Source organism: Podarcis bocagei (genome assembly GCF_964188305.1).
Source record: "Podarcis bocagei genome assembly, chromosome: 2".
In the NCBI taxonomy this organism is placed as follows: domain Eukaryota; kingdom Metazoa; phylum Chordata; class Lepidosauria; order Squamata; family Lacertidae; genus Podarcis; species Podarcis bocagei.
In genome coordinates, this window is record NC_138126.1 from 51,770,908 (window position 1) to 51,793,017 (window position 22,110).

The 22,110-nt window shown below is 40.7% G+C and overlaps 1 protein-coding gene across 2 annotated transcripts in view; it reads left to right on the forward strand.

Moving 5' to 3' along the window:
* The window catches only part of PHF2 (PHD finger protein 2), a 125,035-nt gene that overhangs the window by 46,533 nt on the left and 56,392 nt on the right, over positions 1-22,110 (forward strand). For both annotated transcript variants that reach the window (XM_081176326.1, XM_081176327.1), the window contains exon 2: positions 20,222-20,307. In XM_081176326.1, coding sequence (XP_081032452.1) covers positions 20,222-20,307 — 86 coding nt within the window. The remainder of the gene's footprint in view (positions 1-20,221; positions 20,308-22,110) is intronic.

The window sequence follows — 22,110 nt, forward strand, 5'->3', positions numbered from 1 at the left end:
GCAGCAGGAGGCCCCATTAGCTAAAGTGGTCTTCAGGTTAAGAACAGTTTCAGGTTAAGAACGGACCTCTGGAACGAATTAAGTACTTAACCTGAGGTACCACTGTACATTACATTTTCTGGAGTTATCCCTATGTTCACGATATTGCAGCTGTCAGTGTGAATGGCTGCAAGGAAAATGATATGATGCCATTTTTATTATTGTTTAGATTGTAATTTCCTTCAACCAGGCAACTCCCTAGGATTTTTATTGGCCCAAACAGCTGATCCACAGTAATGCATAAGCTTCAGGTAGCTGTTGATCAGGATTTGATCAAAAGAGGGATGCCAGCAATTGCAATGCCACACTTACATTGTTGCACACCATTCAAGAATTGTGGTTTAGCTTATCCGCTTATTATGTCAGTCAACCTTTTGATGCTGAATCACATGAATTGCTTATGTTCATAACTACCCACACAGCTCCTCATTTTCCTGGCTTTAAATATTTAACATATAAAGGTGTGAGTGGTTGGTGTAGTGGAAAATGAAGCTGCTATTCTTGGCAGACTTGGTAGACTTTGGTAGACTTTGACTTTAGTTGTTCTCACAGCAGCCTGGAAAATCCTACACTCCTGCACTCCTGATTTACTCCTAGTGCATTGAAGCTGAAGGAGGGTTGCATGCCAAAAGCCATGCAAGTGATAATATGCTTCATGACTTTTCACCAAGTTTCCCCGCTCTGAGTTTGATACAATAACAACCGGACCACACTGGTTTTTCAAGAGAAATAAACAAGGTGATCTTTCTTAAGATGTAGTTTAATAAGCATTCCACCCTTGGTCTGAATTTCAGGTGTATTTTTTGTTGTTGTTGTTGTTTAGTCGTTTAGTCGTGTCCGACTCTTCGTGACCCCATGGACCAGAGCACGCCAGGCACTCCTGTCTTCCACTGCCTCCCGCAGTTTGGTCAAACTCATGCTGGTAGCTTCGAGAACACTGTCCAACCATCTCGTCCTCTGTCGTCCCCTTCTCCTTGTGCCTTCAATCTTTCCCAACATCAGGGTCTTTTCCAGGGAGTCTTCTCTTCTCATGAGGTGGCCAAAGTATTGGAGCCTCAGCTTCAGGATCTGTCCTTCCAGTGAGCACTCAGGGCTGATTTCCTTCAGAATGGATCGTTTGATCTTCTTGCCTTCCATGGGACTCTCAAGAGTCTCCTCCAGCACCCTAATTCAAAATATCAGCTAGGAATTCCATAATAGTGGCTGTGGAAAGCAGCTTTTAAGGCCTTTTCTGATCTCTGGATCAGAAAACTGTGTTCAGTCTATATCTACTCCCCCTGTTATTAGACAAGCTGTCCTACATACAGATGAGATGTAGAAGAATGGGCAGATCAGGGGGTTATCTGTATATCACACAGATGCCCAAGGTACTAAGGAAAACACCCCCCCCCCTAAAAAAGTGTAGTGGCCAAGAACTGTACATGCATTTTTGCTGCCAGAGAATACTGGTAAGACAGAGCAGCAGCCGGAACAGCGGAAGAGAAAGTGACTGTGATTTTAGTTGTGAGCAGTTGATCGTTCATGTTTGACCATAGTTTGGCTTAGCATGACGTACAAACCAGGGGTTGTATACAACAAAGTCGTCCTCTTCACGGGAGGATTTCCACTTGTGCCAGGGGGCCTCTTTATCCTGCACACCCCACCCCACCCCAGGTCAGCTAGAAAGGATCTGGGGGAAACCCAGAATAGATTTCTTGGGCACATGGAGGGGGGGGGGCGGGGAGAAGAGAGAGGAGAATTTGTGTTGTGGGAGCAGAAGTCCTTGCACAGATCGGATGACTTTACTGGGTACAATTCCATGCCTCTATCTATCTATCTATCTTAATTATTCACCTACAGATGTTCCTTCAAAGCAGTGAAAGAAAAGCATGTCTTCAGTCTGCCCTAAATGTGCAAAGTTTGACCCAAGAGCAAATATGTTGGATTCATTTGTCCCATCTTTGACTTTAAATGTGTAAAGCCTGACCCATGAGCCCTCCTGCCTTGGCAGGAGCAAATGTATTGCTTTTCTGGTTTGTAGGTTGAAGTAATCTCCATTTTGTTGTATTTCTTGTAATATGGGGATCAAAGCTACCAGGTGAGATAAATATAGTTCCAAAAGACTGAATTTGTCTGCCACATAGTGATCTTGTCATCTGCTATTAGTTTCCTTTTGATAGTGGATTCGTTAGGTTTCATATCCCTTTTTAGAGCCTCACCTGAGCTGGGTGTGATTCAGAAATGATTTAAAGCTGCAGTGCTCGGATTTTAGTCCTATTCATTGCACTAGGCATGTCAGATGACTGACAGAAATCAGAGACTGAGGAGCTGGAGTTTGGTGTGAAAGTTTTTCCTGCCCTGCCATCTCTCAGTTGCTTGTCGCAGCAAGAACTGGAAATGGATGCAAAAAGACTCTCATCAACTTTTGCTACGCTTTTGATCAGGATGCAGTGTATAAAGGGGAAGCAATTAAACAGGCCAGGGACATATTTTCATAATGACTCATCTGCTGAAATATGTAATTTATGAGAGAGGATTGTAGATAATATTGCTGTGTTTCACATAATAGGGAGGATGTTTTCTTACAGTAGTTATCATTGTAGTCCTGAGGGGGAGAAAGAGCTGCAATGAGTTGACTTTCCCCTTGGAGGTAATTGTTGGGTTCTGCTGAGAGAAAGAAATCATAGAACTGCAGAGTTGGGAGGGATCCTGAGGGTCATCTAGTCCAACCCCCAGCAAAGCAGAAATCTCAACTTAAGCATCCAGGACAGATGGCTGTCCAAATTCTGCTTAAAAACCTCCAGTGAATGAGAGTCAACCATCAGGCTTCTGATGTTTTTACAGTTACAAAATAAAGAAATAAACAAGCATTTTAGCAGTCTGGGGGTTCTTTGTTTCAGAATGTTTGCACAGTGCAGTAAAAATTAAAAAATGTTCTAAATTTCCCATAGATTTTAGTGCCTCTTATCAAGCAGAGGCATCATCAGTGCACTGGGAGATGATATTTTATTTTATAAATTTATTAATAATCTTTCACATACATCTCAAGGCAGTCCATAACCCTATAGTAGAATCAACTAAAAGAGACTTTGAAACATTGCAAATAAACCCTTTAAAACCAATAAAAAACTAAAGATGGTGTTTAACAATACAAATAATGCAATGCAATGCAATACAAATAAAACAATACAAATAAGCACCCAAGGTGCTTTAAAAAAAAATTCACACAAAAATTCAACCAGATGAGAATCTTCATTATTCCATGCTTAATAGTTGCACATTGCAGATGTAGGATTTTGCCAACGAATCTTTCTCTTATCTAGCCTGGCCACTGTTTGGGCAGGATTTTGATGGTGATCTTTGTCTCTCTGACCCTTGCTCTCTTTTTCAGTTAGTCTCTAGATTACACACATGCTTAATGCCAAGCCGCCAGGTGCTCATATTGAACACAGTGGGAAATTCCATCTACCTAAAACTGTGATTTATGTAAGAGCCATTATTTCTCTCCCTTGTTTGGCTCCTCCCAACATGATTGCCACCATTATCTTCTCTGGCATATGGTTATTGTATTTCCAGATGTCATAATTTGATCATAGGAGGCACCAACTATCCTACATACGATTTGAGAAGCCCATCTGCCGTTACAGCTTAATATTGTCACAATATTTTCACTCTGCTTTACTTTCCAAATGGCAGAACCTTTGTAAAATGGTTCATTTGCCTCCTTTGTTTAGGCACGGTTAGTATTACTCTCTCTGTGGAAATGTAGCTTGAATCTCAGAACTGGGGTCTCATTCCAGATCCCGTCTAATACAAGGCACTCAGTTCCATGTGCAGATTTTTAAAAATGCTGCACTCTAGCAAAATTTCCTTTATGCCATTTCAAAGACTGAGCTACTAATCTCAATCGGTTCTTCTCTGATGCTGCTTGTATAAGAGACACTTCACACTTGGCACGGGAGTCATGTTTGCAGCAGCCACACCAATGTTATGGTGGTGCTCCCCACATCAAACACACCAAATACAAAAGGCAGGTGCATAATTCTAAGCATGCACTGGAGAGCCTTGGTTGACTGCATGCGCTTCCTCCTTGCCCTTTATGTGCTTCCTATACGTTGTAAAACCAGTTTAGCGATAGGGCAAACGTGACTGACATGTAAAGTGTGATGAACATCTATATCTTCCTTCAGTTACTGGAACCTGGTCTCTCTGTATTTATAACCTTAGATGTCAATGCTGTGACTCCAATTATTATTATTATTATTATTATTATTATTATTATTATTAAGCATTTATAACCCACTTTCCCTCCAAGGTGACATGCATATAGCTCTCCCTGTCCGCAATTTATTCTTACAACAACCCTAGGCTGAGAGACAGTGACTTCCTTTTCCTCACAGTGCTCTCTTCTTGCCCATATTTCATTGCAGTTATTTCACTACCAATTCCTAGTCCAACACTCTAACCACTACACCACACTGGCTGTGTTTTAAACCTTTCTCCTTGTGTGCCACTTACCCAGTCAAGATCCCCATTTCAGCAGATCCTTGTTCCGCAATGGAAGAATGCACAGGCACCTGTGGTTTTTTCCTCCATGGGACAAATATGCTTCTGGGGTGGGATAAAGTGACTTTGATAGGGAAAATAGCATGGTAGAAATAGCTACCATCCAGCTACTGCTGTGAGCAGAGTCATAGCCCCTCGCACTGGAAACTACAGCCAAAGATCTCGTGTGTAATGTGCAGCTTGGCTCAGTGGACCTGAGGTAGACCATGGTCAGAAAACGGAAGCAATCCTACTAAGTGGGGATAAATTTCCAAATTAGTTTTAACGGGTGTTGACATTTTACTGTTAATTACTGTACGAAGGAGTGTGGCCCTGTTGCAAATAAGAGACGAGCCATTGGCCTTTTATGTTCAGGGTCAGTTTTCAGCTTTGTGTTTAAATCTGCTCACCTGTAAAGATAAATGAAAGAGGGTAAGGATTTGCTGAAAGGACTTTGTAAACGGGAATACAAAAAGGGGAGGTGTGAGGAGGTCAAGGAAATAAGCAAATGAACCTAAAGATATTGAAAAATGGATTATTTCTTTTTAAATATTTTTTTTCTTTTTTTCTTTTTTCTACTTTTTTGAATGTCTGTTTTTTTTGTTATTGTTTGTCACACTGTTTTTCTTTTGTGTAAAATCTCAATAAATATTTTATAAAAAAATAAATAAATCTGCTCACCTGGAAGATTGACTTTTTAAAGAAAGTTAGCTTGTTTGTGTGCATGTATATTCCCTTATGAAACCGACTATTTCTTTACCAAGGTGTAATGGGTGTTGTTGAAGCAAGAGTTTCTGTTTTGCTGAAATTGCATTTAGTTTGTCAGACCTTCCTAAGAGAACACGAGAGAAATGTGATCACTTCAGAATTCATTTGAAGTGTTTCGACAGCCGCCTAGCACTTCAAATGAATTCTGAAGTGCTAGGCGGCTGTCGAAACACAGAGAGTAACTGATGATTCTTTCTACGCTCTATGCTGAAAAGTCCTGATTCCTGCCTACTATTTATAGCTTTAGCTGGTTGCTTCCAAAATTGGGTTAGGTGTGGTGTTTCCATCAAAGTACAAAGAGTTATGAGCTTCCCATCATTCACAAAAGTCTCAAGTTGTTTTCTGCAGGAAGAAGACTGATGCACAATACAAAAAAAATTATGCTGCAATCCTATCCCCACTCTCCCTGTTGAATTCAATGAGACTTACTTCTGAGTAGAGGACTGACCTGTATTTGAAAGACTAGCGTTAAGTGTTTAATATTGTGATTAATGAATTGTGATGAATGAATAGTGATTAATGAATAGCAGCCTTATACTTCAACTTTTTGCAATGAAACACATAATAACTTAAATGACTTGTTGGATCAGATGACAAGGCCATGACTTGTTTTGTTGCTGTGCTCTGGACACTCTCCAGCCCTTTGTGTGTCTCTGGCATTCCCATTTTGACATTGTTGAGACAGTCTCAACATTTAAAGCACAAGCATCCTGGGGACTTTGGTTTGTTGAGGGTGTTGGAAATTGTAGCTCTCTGTGAGAGGTAAGCTACAGTTCCCAGGATTTTTGCGGGGTGTGTGTGTGTTAATTTAATTATGCTGTAATCGTAGTTAACATGTGTATGCAGCCTGTGTCACATATTTGCAGTGTTCTGGAACCTATTGTAAGGGGGTTTCTACTCTTTGGGGGGCCCATAATTAATCCATACACCTTGAGGTGTTAATAAATAGGCAGAAAAAACACTTTTGTCTGCGAGTGGACCCCTTTTCTTCTAAAGTGATTTGGCACCCAGGGTCACCAAATTTCATTCTATCGGGGAATGTTGCTTGATGCACCCAGAGCCCACTGTGGCACACACACAAAGCTGTCATAACCAGAAAGCTGAAAATTTCCTTTTCTCCTGCTAGGTTTGGTAGGAAAGGAAATTAAGAAGAAAGACTATAAATTGTTCCAATACGCAACAACGGCAGCAAGGGTCCTAATAGCAAAAAATTGGAAGCAGGAGGGTATCCCAACAACGGAGGAATGGAGAAACAAATTATTAGATTATGTGGAGATGGACAGGATGACATGTAAAATTAGATATACAAAAGATCAGAGGTTTATTGAAAATTGGGAAAGTCTTACGAAATATCTGGAAAGCTTAATTGATGAACAGACAACACTAGTAGGTTTCCAAGGAGTTCTGTAAGAGGTAAAGGGTAAGGCTAAATAAAAACGGATGGATGAGAATGATTTATGGCTTTACAAATATGGAAATGCGGATTTATTATTTAAATGTTATTTTGGACGATTCGTGGAACGACTGAAGGAAGTCAACTCCTTTTCTTTAAGTGAATAGATATGAGTTTTGACAAAGTTTGTTATGTACTGTGACCTTTGCAAATTAATAAAAATTACGTATGCAAAAAAAAAAAAAAAGAAAATTTCCTTTTCACATTCCAAACTTTTCACAAGCCGATGCCCATTGGTCAGCAGAGGCAGTGTGGTTGTAGGGAGAGGAACAGTCTTGAAATATATTGTGGTGGAGGGGACTTCCGGAGGCGGCGCGCTCAGCAATGGCGGTCCTCTTCAGTTGCTGAAGAGGGGCTCCGCGGAAAAGGGTCGTGCGCTGCGGCACAGCGACGACCCATTCAGACAAACCACGGGTAGAGTGAGCTCGTGGCCGTGGGGTTCGGCGGGCACCAGAAGCGACCTCGGATACGCAGAAGAGACCCCGTAAGGGGTATCGGAACGTGGAGGGGTAGCGGTGCTGTGAATCCATCGCTCTTTCCGCGGAAGCGAAGCCGCGCGGCTGCTGCTGATTAGCGCTGACCTTTCTTCCTTCAACAACTTAATTGAAACAACTTACTCGTGAGTAAGAAATCTAAAGTTTTATTTGGAATTAATTTGGCGAAATTTGGCTGAAAGCGGGAGACGCTAAAAAGGAAGTCAGTCTTCCGGCTCTGCTTAAAGTGCCAAGCAAAGACTCTTCTAAAGCGGAAGCATCGAAAGGAGCTTAAAAGAAGTTGGAATTTACTTTGCAAACTCGATCTAGACTGCTTAAATCTTAAAAAAAGTTATAACAGTTTTGTGAGTGGATTAAAACTGTGGTCTCTCTTCTTCCCCACCTGTGGATTACAAAGTTTCGAAACCCGGCTCCCGATCTGCCTGGATATAAGTTGTATCGGACTGCGGTAACTGTATTTAAAATACAAAATTAGATCGGGCTACTTTGTATTTGGAAAAAAAAAAGAAGGAACTGTTGCATGCACCTTTGTTAAGAACTATTACTCTCTGCAGTTAAAATTGAATGGAAGATCCCCCTGTTTTGGATGTTATTTAATTCTTTTTTTTTCTTCTCTTTCTTTGTGGGAACTTAATGGTGGAAACTCTTTATCCTTCTCTCCTAAATTTGTTTTTGGGAGCTCCCCCTACTGGATTATAAAATTATTAGTCTCTGAGAACTGCCGGTTTTTTTTTTCTGGATGTTTACTCTCTCTGGATTGTTTCCCATGGGATTTACAATTTGACCTTGATCCTGGGACAGCTGTGGAATGAGTGGCGCACCAAAAACAAGGGCTGGAAAGAAAGCAAAACAATCTGAACTTGTGCAAACAACTTTGCCTGGACAGTTACGCAGATCGTCTGTTCCAATTGTGACAGGTCTGCAAGAAGGACAAATTATACAACTACCCTTAGGGGAGATGGCTGCTGGAGGGATAGATCCTGTTTCTAAAGAAATATTGGACCAACTGGCAGCATTGAATAAGAAAGCTGACGAACAGGCAGCTAGATTTGATGAACAATCTGCTAAATTCGACCAGGTGACAGCTTCTATTAATAAATTGACAGACCAGGTCACTAAAAATACACAGGCAATAAGCAATATTGAAAAGGCTACAACAGAAAACCGAAAATTAGTTGAAGAAGTAAATACAAAAACAGACGAAAACAAAAAGAGGATAGAGGAATTAAGAGGGGAGGTGAGGCCACTGAGTAGACAGGTAACTGAACAGCAAGCATACCTGTCCCTGGCAGAATTGAAAAACAGGGAAAATAATCTCAGATTGAGAAATATTCCAGAATCAGAAAAAGAGGACTTGATTGGCTTTTTGACAACAGAAATCTTCAAATTTTGGGGATTGACAGAAGAGAAGGACTTTAAAATAGTCACCGCTTTTAGACTAGGAAGAGTGGTCAAGAAGGATAAACCAAGAGATTGCTTGATCATTTTGAGATCAAAGCAAGAAAAAGACAACATACTCGGCCTACATTTTAAAAACTCTTTGGTGATTCAGGGAAAGACGGCAGAAATCTTCAGAGATATACCAAAACAGCTTTTGGATTTAAGAACCACGTATAAAGACCTAGCAAGCCTATTGAGAAACAATAAAATCCCTTATAGGTGGGAATTCCCTCAAGGACTATCTTTTACCTTGAAAGAGAGGAAGGTAAGAATTAGAACAGCGGAGGAGCAAGAAAAGTTCCTAAACGAACACGGGGAGGACCTTCGGAAAGGAGTAGCAGGAGCCTGGCCACTTCCTCCGTTTGGTTTCAACCCGGTTCCACCTCCAGGTGAAGAAGACAAAGGAGACACCCCTACTGGCAAATAAATTGATCCAGGATGTCTCTGCAGCTACTCAGTTGGAATATAAATGGCGCAAATTCTCCCGAAAAAAGGAAGAAGATTTTTCATATTTTAAGAAAAGAGCAATTGGACGTCATCTGTCTTCAAGAAACACATGTGACCAGGCTCCACAGGAGAGTGTTAATTAACAAGAAACTAGGCCAAGAGTTTATTTCATCAGACAAGGTAAAAAAAAGAGGAGTAGTGATTTATGCAAAGGAGAACCTGGCACCAAAATTGGTATTTAAAGATGAACAAGGAAGAATTTTGGTGATTGAAATACAATCACAAGGAGAAAAATTTTTGATAGTTGGAATATATGCACCAAATGACGGGAAATCGGAATTTTATAAGAGACTGCATGAGACAATGCTGGATCATATTGACTACACCAACATCATTTTGATGGGAGATATGAATGGGGTAGTCTCTACCTACATGGATAAGTCACAAAACCAAAACCTGAACAAGGATGGCAGACTTCCAAAGACCTTCTTTGAACTTACAGACAATATGGATTTGATTGACATTTGGAGGACAAAGAACCCTCTAGGCATGGAGGGAACTTTCTTCTCTGAGGCCCATCTATCATGGACAAGAATCGACCAAATCTGGATATCAAGAGGACTGGCACCTAAGACAAAAAAAATAGAGACCTGTCCTAAAACTTGCTCCGACCATAATGCTTTGAAAATGGACTTGAGACTTACACCAGCTGGATCCTTCAGATGGAGAATGAATGACTACTTGTTTAGAGACCAGGAGATTGTGAAGAAGGCCCAAAAAACGCTGAAAGACTATTTTGAAATAAATTTGAATACTTCGGTGGAAAAGAAGACAATCTGGGATGCGAGTAAAGCCGTTATGAGAGGGTTCCTGATACAACAGAACACTATCAAAAAGAAGCTCTGGAATGGTAAAAAGGACAAGATTCTGGAAAGAATAAGAGAGGGAGAAAGAAAATTGAGATTAAATCCAAAATCAAAAGAGGTCTTAAGAGAAATAAAATTTTATCAAGCACAATATACAAAATTGATAAACCAAGAAATCGAATGGAAAATTAAACAGATGAAACAAAGATCATTTGAATCGGCGAATAAATGTGGGAAGCTGCTGGCATGGCAGCTGAAGAAGAGACAAAAATTGAACTTTGTCACCAATCTGGAGGTTGAAGGAGAATGTATTCAGAAACCAGAAGAAATTAGAAAGTGTTTCCAGAGATACTTTAAAAAGCTGTACACCCAAGGACCACAAGCTGAGATTGAAATAAATAACTTCTTAAAAAGTCATGGCCTGCAAAAGCTAACACAAGACAAACAAATAACCCTGAACTGTAGAATAACACAACAGGAAATTGAAAGAGCCATTCAGAATTTGCAAATAGGCAAATCCCCGGGCCCAGATGGGCTTACCTCCAAATATTACAAGACTCTGATGGAATATTTGACACAGCCATTAATGGAGGTATGCAACCAGATCATGGAAGGGAAGGGGGCACCAGAATCGTGGAAAGAAGCATTCATCACTCTGATACCAAAAGTGGAATCTGAAAAGACTCAACTCAGAAATTATCGTCCCATCTCACTCCTAAACGTGGATTACAAAATCTTTGCTGATATTTTAGCAAACAGACTGAAAAAAGTTTTGAATGAAGTAATTCATAAGGACCAAGCAGGCTTTCTCCCTGGTAGGCATTTGTCTGATAATACTAGGAATATTATTGATGTTTTGGAGCTACTTCAGACAAATATGAATACAAAAGCAGTCTTGATTTTTATAGATGCGGAGAAGGCCTTCGACAATATATCCTGGAAATTTATGAAGAAAAATTTGGAAGGGATGGGAGTGGGAAGGGCGTTTCAAAATAGTATTGAAGCAATCTATTCAGAACAAAAGGCTAAATTGATAGTAAACAGTGTGGTGACGGAGGAGTTTAAAATTGAAAAAGGGACACGACAGGGGTGCCCCCTATCACCCTTGTTATTTATTTCTGTCCTGGAGGTTTTACTGAACTTGATTAGGAGGGATCAGCTGGTGGAGGGAATACAGGTCGGAGAAAAGCAATATAAACTTAAGGCCTTTGCAGACGATTTGGTTTTGACACTACAGGAGCCAGAAACCAGTACAAAAAGAGCCCTTGAACTAATTTCTGAGTTTGGTCGGGTGGCGGGATTCAAGTTGAACAAACAAAAAACTAAGGTTCTGGCAAAAAACTTGACATCCGCAGAAATAGATGGGTTTCAGAAGGAAACAGAATTAAATGTGGTTACAAAAGTGAAATACCTGGGGGTTAACTTGACTGGGAGAAATTTGAATTTATTTAAGGATAACTATGAAAAATGCTGGTCAGAAATTAAAAAGGACTTGGAAACTTGGTCAAGATTGAAACTTACCTTGTCGGGAAGAATTGCTGCAGTAAAGATGAATGTATTGCCAAGAATGTTGTTTTTGTTTCAAACCCTTCAGATCGTGGACAGAGTGGAATGTTTTGGAAAGTGGCAGAGGGATATTATGAAATTTGTCTGGCAGGGCAAAAAGCCCCGAATAAAATTTAAGATATTAACAGATGCAAAGGAAAGAGGGGGGTTTGCCCTGCCGGACTTAAGATTGTATTATGAAGCTGCATCTCTCTGCTGGATGAAAGACTGGTTTCTGTTGGAAAACACTGATGTCCTAGATCTAGAAGGGCACAGTAATGTGTACGGGTGGCATGCATATCTGTGGTACGACAAGGCAAAGTCTCATAAATTGTTTAAAAACCATATTGTCAGGAAAGCTTTACTTATTGTCTGGACTAAATACAAGGACTTACTTGAAAGCAAGACCCCGAGGTGGTTATCACCGACGGAGGCCAAGGCCATAAAACTACGTAATATGGGGAGTGGCTGGTTGAGATATTGTGATATAATTGAGAGAGATGGTGATACTTGGAGGTTGCAGAGTTTTGAAAAATTGAAAGGAAAGGTGCGAAACTGGTTTCATTATGCCCAAATTTTAGAGATCTTTAAAAAGGATAAAAAAATTGGTTTCCAGGTGGAGAAATCAAAATTAGAGACAGAACTACTTGAACCTAAGACGAAAGTGCTTTCAAGAATGTATAACTTGTTGCTTAAATGGAATACCCAAGATGAGATAGTTAAATCAGCAATGATAAAATGGGCACAAGACATTGGGTACAACATTATGTCTGAAGACTAGGAAAGGTTGTGGACCACCGGTATGAAATTTACGGCATGTAGTGCCTTAAAGGAAAACATTATGAAAATGGTATACAGTATCTCAAGAGAAGAGATCAATCTTGAACTGTAAAATAACACAACAGGAAATTGAGGATGCCATACAGAACATGCAGTTAGGCAAATCCCCAGGCCCTGATGGACTTACCTCCAAGTATTACAGGATGTTAAAGGACTACTTGACACAACCATTAGTGGAGGTTTGCAACCAGATTATGGGGGGAGGGAGGGCACCAGATACGTGGAAAGAAGCATTCATCACTCTGATACCTAAAGTGGAAACTGAAAAGACTCAACTTAAGAATTACCGTCCCATCTCACTCCTGAACGTGGATTACAAAATATTTGCAGACATTTTGGCAAATAGATTTAAAAGGGTCTTAAATGAAGTAATTCATAAGGACCAAGCAGGCTTTCTCCCCGGTAGACATTTGTTTGACAACACCAGGAACATTATTGATATTCTGGAACTTTTACAAACAAATATTAACACTAAAGCAGTGTTAATTTTTATTGATGCGGAGAAGGCCTTTGACAATATTTCTTGGAAATTTATGAAGAGAAACTTGGAAGGGATGGGAGTGGGAAGGGGGTTTGAGAACGGAATAGAAGCAATCTATTCCGAACAAAAAGCTAAGTTGATAGTGAACAATGTGGTGACAGAAGAACTTCAGATTGAAAAAGGAACACGCCAGGGGTGCCCCCTGTCCCCTTTATTGTTTATTTCAGTCCTGGAGGTTTTGCTGAATATGATAAGGAAGGATCGGCAGGTACAAGGAATTCGGGTCGGAGTGAAACAATATAAACTGAAAGCATTTGCAGATGACTTGGTTTTAACATTACAGGAGCCAGAATCTAGTACAAAAAGAGTTTTAGAACTGATACAGAAATTTGGTCGGGTGGCGGGTTTTAAGTTGAACAAGCAAAAAACCAAGGTGTTAGGGAAAAATTTGACAGCTACTGAAACAGAAGAGTTTCAGAAGGAAACAGAACTAAACATTGTTAAAAAAGTGAAATACCTGGGGGTTAATCTCTCTTCCAAGAATTTGAACCTATTTAAAGATAATTACGAGAAATGCTGGTTAGAAGTTAAAAAAGATTTAGAAATTTGGTCAAGACTGAAGTTATCCTTGTTAGGCCGAATTGCGGCTATAAAAATGAACGTTTTGCCAAAGATGTTGTTTTTGTTTCAGGCCTTACAGATTGTGGACAGAGTGGAATGTTTTGGAAAGTGGCAGAAGGATATCTCTAAATTTGTCTGGCAGGGCAAAAAGCCCCGAATAAAGTTTAAAATACTAACTGATGCAAAGGAGAGAGGGGGATTTGCCCTGCCGGACTTAAGGATATACTACGAAGCTGCAGCCTTCTGCTGGCTGAGAGATTGGATTTTGTTGGAAAACACTGATGTCCTAGATCTGGAAGGCTTTAATAACTCGTTAGGTTGGCATGCGTATTTGTGGTATGACAAGGCAAAAACACATGGAATGTTTAAAAACCATATTGTCAGGAGAGCAATATTTATGGTCTGGAGAAAATACAAAGACTTATTAGAAAGCAAGACTCCGAGGTGGGTATCACCAATAGAGGCCAAGGCTCGGAAAAAACCCAATATGGAGGCCGGATGGCCGAAATATTGGGAAATAATAGAGAATATTGGAGACAATTGGAGGTTGCAGAGCTTTGAAAGGTTAAAGGGTAAGGTGCAAGATTGGTTTCACTATGCCCAAATTAATGAGGTTTTCAAGTTAGATAAAAAAACAGGATTCCAGGTGGAAAAATCGAAACTTGAGACAGAATTGTTAGAACCAAAGACCAAGCTATTATCGAGAATGTATAACTTGCTGCTTAAATGGAACACACAGGACGAGACAGTTAAATCAGCCATGATAAAATGGGCTCAGGACATTGGTTATAACATCATGTCTGAGGACTGGGAAAGGTTATGGACCACCGGTATGAAGTTTACGGCATGTAATGCCTTGAAAGAAAACATTATGAAAATGGTATACAGGTGGTACATGACCCCAGTCAAGCTTGCTAAGATTTACCATTTGTCCGATAATAAATGCTGGAAATGTAAGGAGGCTGAAGGGACATTCTTTCACCTCTGGTGGACCTGCCCAAGAGTGAAGGCCTTCTGGGAAATGATATACAACGAGTTAAAAAAGGTGTTTAAATACACCTTCCCTAAGAAACCGGAGGCATTCCTCCTGGGCATTGTCGGCCAGAAGGTGTCAAAGAAGGATAGAACTCTTTTTATGTACGCTACTACTGCAGCAAGGATCCTTATCGCTAAGCATTGGAAGACTCAAGATTTGCCCACACTGGAGGACTGGCAGACGCAATTGATGAACTACATGGAACTAGCCGAGATGACTGCAAGGATCCGAGATCTGGGAGAAGAAGCTATGGAGGAGGATTGGAAAAAATTTAAGGACTATTTGCAAAAGTATTATAAGTTATATGAACTTTAAGACGCCGTATGATTTGGAACGTTAGCCCCAGCAACAAAAGTGGTTTATATAAGAAATTGGATAATTTTTATGAAAGAATTAAGGTTTAAATGGGTAAAAATGACAATATGCTATATTTTAAGAGTAAATGGAAAACAAGAGATTTAAACTTAAACTGCAATTGAAAGTAAAAAAGAAACACATGAAACAAGGTTATAATTTGCTGATAAATTTTATTGTTAAGAATGCATTATGCGGGAGATGTGGGGAAGTCCGATAGAATTCTGAAATAAGTTGACGAAATGGTTGAGATTTTCTGTCTTTTCTTTTCTTTTTACTGTTTATGTTTTTTCTCTTCTATTTGTAATCTGGAAAAAATGCAATAAAAATTATTATAAAAAAAAGAAAGAAAATGGTATACAGGTGGTACATGACCCCAGTCAAACTTGCAAAGATATATCATTTGTCTGATAATAAATGTTGGAAATGCAAGGAGGCTGAAGGAACTTTTTTTCACCTCTGGTGGACATGCCCGAGGGTGAAGGCTTTTTGGGAAATGATTTATAATGAGTTGAAAAAGGTGTTTAAATACACCTTTTGCAAGAAACCAGAAGCCTTCCTCCTGGGCATTGTGGGCCAGAGAGTGTTAAAAAAAGATAGAACTTTCTTCTTATATGCAACCACAGCAGCAAGGATTCTTATAGCTAAATATTGGAAGGCACAGGAACTACCTACGCTGGAAGAATGGCATTCGCAGCTGATTGACTATATGGAATTAGCCGAAATGACAGGCAGAATCCGAGATCTGGGAGAAGATGCAGTGGAAGAGGACTGGAAAAAATTTAAGGACTATTTACAAAAACATTATAAGTTATATGAATGTTGAGAGTTTGCTAAGTGCTTTGGAAAAACACGCTTCAGTATTGAAATTGGTAAATGATAGAAACTAAGTTTTAAGATTTTGAAACGTTTAAATTATGGATTATATAACTAAATGAAAACACAAAAACAACTGAAATAAGGTATTAATTTGCTGTTTATTTTTTATTGTAAAGAAAGCAGGGGATGGAGGACGTGGGGAAGTCTGGTTGATTATGAAAATTGATCTGAAAAAGTGAATTTCTTTTTTCTCTCTATAATTTCTTTTCTTTTCTGTAAAACCGCTTTTGTTGTGTTACTGATGTTGTATTCTTACCCTGGAAAAAAGCAAATAAAAAAACTATTATATATATATAAAAAAAGAAATATATTGTGGTGGAGATGGGGGGGACGGGGGACGGACAGGAGACATAACCTCTATTTGGGGATTGAAAGCCGCATTCATTTCCTGACAGAACACAATTTCATGGTATATTTGGCATCAGAGCCAAACTATCTGTTGAGATAAAGGTTCAGTCCAATACCTTTAATGCTGTGAGTTTTATATCTCACAGCATTGAAGGTATTGGACTGAACCTTGGGGGGGGGGGAACACTCCTTAATCTGTACAGAGGCAGTAGCTGCTTCAGCTGTGTTGGTGTCTCACTGTGAGAGAGCGGAGAAATGCAAAATCCTACCCTATGTGCAGTGCCTGGGTCAGTGCCAGCTGTTTCGCTCTCTGAGGCAGCAAGTCAAGGTGCACCGTACCCAGGGAGAACCTAGTTATTTTGGCCACCGGCTTACTTACAATAATAATGTAGCAGTTGCCTTTTCTTGAGGTGCTACAGTCTGATTATGGGTTAATAATAATAAAATTTTATTTATTTATTTATTTATACATACATACATACATACCCCACCGACCTGGCTGGGTTTTCCCAGCCACTCTGGACAGCTCCCAACAGAATATTAAAAACACAATAAAACATCAGACATTAAAAACTTCCCTAAACAGGGCTGCCTTCAGATGTCTTCTAAAAGTCAGATAGTTGTTTATTTCCTTGACATCTGATGGGAGGGTGTTCCACAGGCTGGGCGCCACTACCAAGAAGGCCCTCTGCCTGGTTCCCTGTAACCTCACTTCTCGCAATGAGGGAACTTCCAGAAGGCCCTTGGAGCTGGACCTCAGTATTCGGGCTGAATGATGGGGGTGGAGACGCTCCTTCAGGTATACTGGGCCGAGGCCGTTTAGGGCTGCGGTTTGTTGCCATCTGTCCTCTCCTACAGAGCAGCCACATGATCTATTGCATCAACAGATAGAGTCTGGGATAAGCATTCCTAAGTTCAGTAGGTCCGGAATGGAGTTTGGTTCTGGCTGCCACTGGAAAGCTATTGATTCTGACACCCGAACTGGCAGTTTTACCAGTGCCACATAATAATCTTTCCACGCTTGCAAAGCATTGATCCTTTCGTGTGGCAGCAATGACCTTCCTATCAATGAATACACACACACACTGCTTCTTGCTGCAGTCTGGATCAGTTCAGCTTAAATTGTGTCTATCCTGTGCTGGCAAGGTTGTAGCCAAAGATGGTGTCTTCAAGCTGAGATGATTCAGGCAAAAGATAATTATGTTTGACTCAGTTGCTTATGAAAAAAAATTGCTCCTTTGCACGACAATTCCTTGCCGCGCTGTCTTGATTATGCTACAGTTTTTTTAAAGAAATAAAAAATATATCTCTTGGGCCCTTGACTCCTTTCCAATCTAGTTTCTATTCCCCTCTCATGGGTTGTTCTCTCCTTGGATTACATTCCCATAGCTTGACTGCAGCCTACACTGCATTGCCCCGTATTTTCTGTCATCTACCTTAATGTGTGTCCTGAGCATCTGTCATGTGAGAAATCTTCTTGGCAACCAAGAAATGCTGTGAGCTACATGTCCTCCTTCTCTGTGTAGCGGAGCTGGATTATGGCAGCAAAATAACTTGTACAAAACCAAAATCCAAAATGGTTATCATCAGACAAAATCCATATTTTGTAGGCACATTGGTTAGTTCAGCACTGTTTTGGGCTGATTTCTAAGAGATCCAGGTTGTAACTACAGTGGTACCTCGGGTTACATATGCTTCAGGTTACAGACTCCGCTAACCCAGAAATAGTACCTCAGGTTAAGAACTTTGCTTCAGGATGAGAACAGAAATCGTGTGGCGGTAGCGGGAGGCCCCATTAGCTAAAGTGGTGCTTCAGGTTGAGAACAGTTTCAGGTTAAGAACGGACCTCCGGAACGAATTAAGTACGTAACCAGAGGTACCACTGTATATTACAATTATGTCCAATTTCTGCACCCAGAACCACCAGCATAGCTGCATGTATTTACATACTTTGTACTGGTTGAAATCATATATATTCTTACTTTGCAGAGGGGCAGTTGGGAGTCATTGTGGTATGTGTGTGCCAAGGAGGGGTGTTGGTTATGTTAATGTTATTTATATTTACTTTGAATCATGGCCACATACCTGATAGCAGGGGTTGGCAAACTAAGGCCCGTGGGCCGGATCAGGCCCAATTGCCTTCAGGATCCGGCCCACAGACTGTCCGTTGATCGGCGTGGGGTTCTGTTCGTTCGGGCTGCGCTATTTTTTCTGCGCCATTCCATTCCCCCCTCCACACACAGCGCCGCCTCCTCCTCCCTCCCTCCTCCTGGCTTCTCCCCACCCTACCTAGAGGAGGAAGGGGGCTGGGCTGAGCTGGCTGAGTGCCATTTTAAGCAGCCCCTCTCCAGAGCCAGCCCTTTTGCGTTGCTCATCTTCCCGCTGCTGCTGTTGCTGCTGCCATCCTGGTGCTCCTGTGGGCCAGAGGGCGGAGCGGATGAGCTTTCTCTGCCTACGCACGAGAAGCAGCAGCAGCAGTGGTGGTGGTGGTGGTGGCGGCAGCCCCTGGGAAGGTAAGCACAGCGGCTGGGGTTGGGGGTGGGGAGGAGGACTACTTGCCCCCCTTGCCTCTTCTTCCAGCCCCCACCCCAGTGCTGCTTCTCTGGCCCACCACAAGGTCTGAGGGACAGTGGACTGGCCTGCGAGTAAAATATTTTGCCAGCCGACCCCTGCCTGATAGTCCTCCAGATGTTCTATAGACAACAACTGTCACCCTCCTTCAGCCAGTGTATTATCTGAAGCTGATGGATGTTGCAATCCAAACAGTCTGGAGGGCACTGGGCCAAGGAAGACCGCTCTAGAGTTTTAAGCATGTAGGAGGAAAAAAAGATTACACACCACCATATGTAAAATCAAGCTTTCCTTTGTGACCATACTTTCTACTTTAGAAAACCAAGATATATCATTAGAATTCTGCAGAAGCTTCCTGATTTTGCATTACTTTCCACATCCAGGCCATAGATCACAATCCCAGTTTATTCCACATTTCCTTCATCCTGTTTATAATTCCTGTGGAGCAGAAAACTGCCTGTTTGTTTCTGGTCCTGGTTTCAACTTTTCAAGCCCCAAATGGGATATGACCCAATTAACCTCTCTTTGTACCAGCCTGTCCATGTCTTAAGATCTGCTGACGAGGCTCCTTTTAAAGTGCTTGTCAGTGAGGAAGAAAGCCCTGCTCTGTCATGGTACCCTGGCTGTGGAACACCCTCTCTGCAGAAGTATGGCTGTCACCAACTTCATTAACTTTTCAATGCCAACTCCAAAAAATTGTGTCTGCTCTGGGCACTTTAGTTGCATAACATGGCCTACTGAATTAAAAGTTGTTTGGACTGCATTTAATAGATTTTGTTTCATGGTTGTAGGACCATTTTGGTCTTCTTTGATACACCACCCTGATATCTAATGGATGAACAGGCAGCCCTGTTTAGGGAACTTTTTCAGTATTTGATGTTTTATTGTATTTTTAATACTTTTTTGGAAGCCGTCCAGAGTGGCTGGGGAAACCCAGGGGTATACATAATAAATGATGATGATCTAAAAATCATTTAGCAAACCAAATTCCTATGATAAAACTGTATTTGTAAAGGGAAAGCAAAGGGAGAGGCGACATTCATTCTTGTCCAGTGGCTTCCATTCTGATATTTCATTCAAGTCTACTGTGTGAATTGCAGGTCCTTCTTGTCTGGTTGCTCTCAGATGAAAAACGTGTGTGACCTTGGCATTACTTTTAATAATTAACCCAGCTGCAGCAAAGCATCAGAGTGATGCTAAAGACAAAAAGAGTGTTGTCACATTGTGTTCTCCTGACCCAGGTCCAGATAACCAGTTACATAATCAGAGGCAATTGCTTGGGGAAGAGATAGAAACACAATGCCGTCCTGGTATGTCAGACAATGAATGGAAATGGCTCCAACTAGCATAGACCATGTCATCATGTAATGGATATTTCCAAGTCTTGGTATATGCCTAGGTAGGCTGAAACTTGGATATGAGGATTGATAAACCCTGAAATGTCTTATTGCTTTATCCATTTTTCCTATTTGAGAAAAGACAGTACATAACTCTTTGTTCTTTTATGTCTTTTAGTTGTGTTGGTGTAGAAGAAGATGAGGCTCCAGATATTGATATCTACCACTGTCCAAATTGTGAGAAAACCCATGGAAAGTCTACTTGTAAGTATAGTCCCTTGACCAATAGAGTCCCTCTATTATATTATAAGTACTATTCTCTTACCCAAAATATTGTATGGCTTGTATCATTGTGCATGCAGAACAATTTCTGTGAGCATAATGAAGCTTCCTCCCCCCCTCCTCACCCGGAGCACCCCCGTATTTGTGCTGGAGGGTTGTGGGAACCCCCATAGCTGGTTCTGGCACATGCGTGAAGAAGAGGCAAGCGAAGCTCTGTGGTGCTTGCAAAAAACATTCTGCATGTGTGATAATTTAGTGGAATACAGTCTGATACAGAACTGGAATATACAGTCATACCTCAGGTTACATATGCTTCAGGTTGCGGTTTTTTTTGGGTTACGGACCGCCGAAACCTGGAAGTATCATAACGGGTTACTTCCTGATTTCGGCGGTCGCGCATGCACAGAAGTGCTAAATCACGCTTTGCGCATGTGCAGAAGCGCGAATCGCAGCCTGCACATGCACAGACACACAGATGCGGGGTGCGAACGTGCATCCCACACGGATCACGTCCGCAACCCAAGCGTCCACTGTATAGGACTGAGCCTATATTTTCTGTTTATGATAAATACCTTTAAAAAGCAAGGACAACAAACTGATGTTGTTATTAAATATTTTTGGTTAAAACTTGAAACTCGAGTAAGCACGGATTCAAACAAACATGCAAATTCATTATCTGATGACTGAAATACCAAGTGATAACTTATATGGGTAAATGGACCTTCACAGATAGATCTTTCATAGTTCCTCACATTGCTTTAAAATAATTGATTTTCACCCATCCACCTCCCAGCCATCAAGAAAAATCTAGAAAAATCACAGGGAAAAAATTCTTTAGCTCTTGGGAAGTAAGCACTATTCAACTAAGCAGGGCTTAACTTCCAGGTAAATATGCATGGACTTACTTCTGAGTAAGGATAAGATTAGAAATATGACATTTTCATGCTATGATACAGCAAGTTATGTTAAGGCAAACAGTCAAAAACATTTTAAGAAAGGGTTCATCATATTTGCCTTTTTGGAGGTAGGTTTAAAAGGCTTGGCTCTTACACACATCAGAAAAGGGTTGCATAAGTCAATTGTAAAGGGAATAATTTTCCAATTGAATAACTTATCTGGAAGAGAAGCAATGTGGCAGAAAATTCTCCTTGTCAGTAATGACCTCCTTTGTAAGAGATAAAATGTTAATTTTCCTTTTTGGCGTCTTGGATGAAATTCTTCAATAACAACACAGCAATGTATATGATATTTAATTCCTCATAATTTAGGAGTGAAAGATAAAATGAATAAATGACTAAAATGAATGGATAGATAAGACAGAAGTATATCAGCTGGAAGCGGGGAATTGAGATGTGAACATATATCAGAGTATTTCAAGTTTTATTGGATGATTTTAACATAGGGCTTATGATTTTACCTAACAAGAGAACCTCAATAAAACACTGAGTGAGGGGCAGGGGAAGGATTGTCTAATTGTCTCAGGTTGTCTAATATTAATATAGGTTGATGGTGCAGTTCCATTGTTTGCCACTCAAATATATGATTTATCTTCTACTGTCCTTGACGTAGTTTGGGATCTGGAGAACACACCCCTTTACCTTGTCAGTTTTTATAGGCCTCCTGTGTAAAGGGAATGAGGAACCGCTAGCACTCAGGATCAAAATTAAACAACTTTTCAAAGAAGGCAACAAGTGTAATATTCCAGTTATTATGACAAGTGTGTTTTGGGGAGAAATCTAGTATTGAATGCTTTAAGCACATTTTGGCTTCTTAAAACTCAACAAA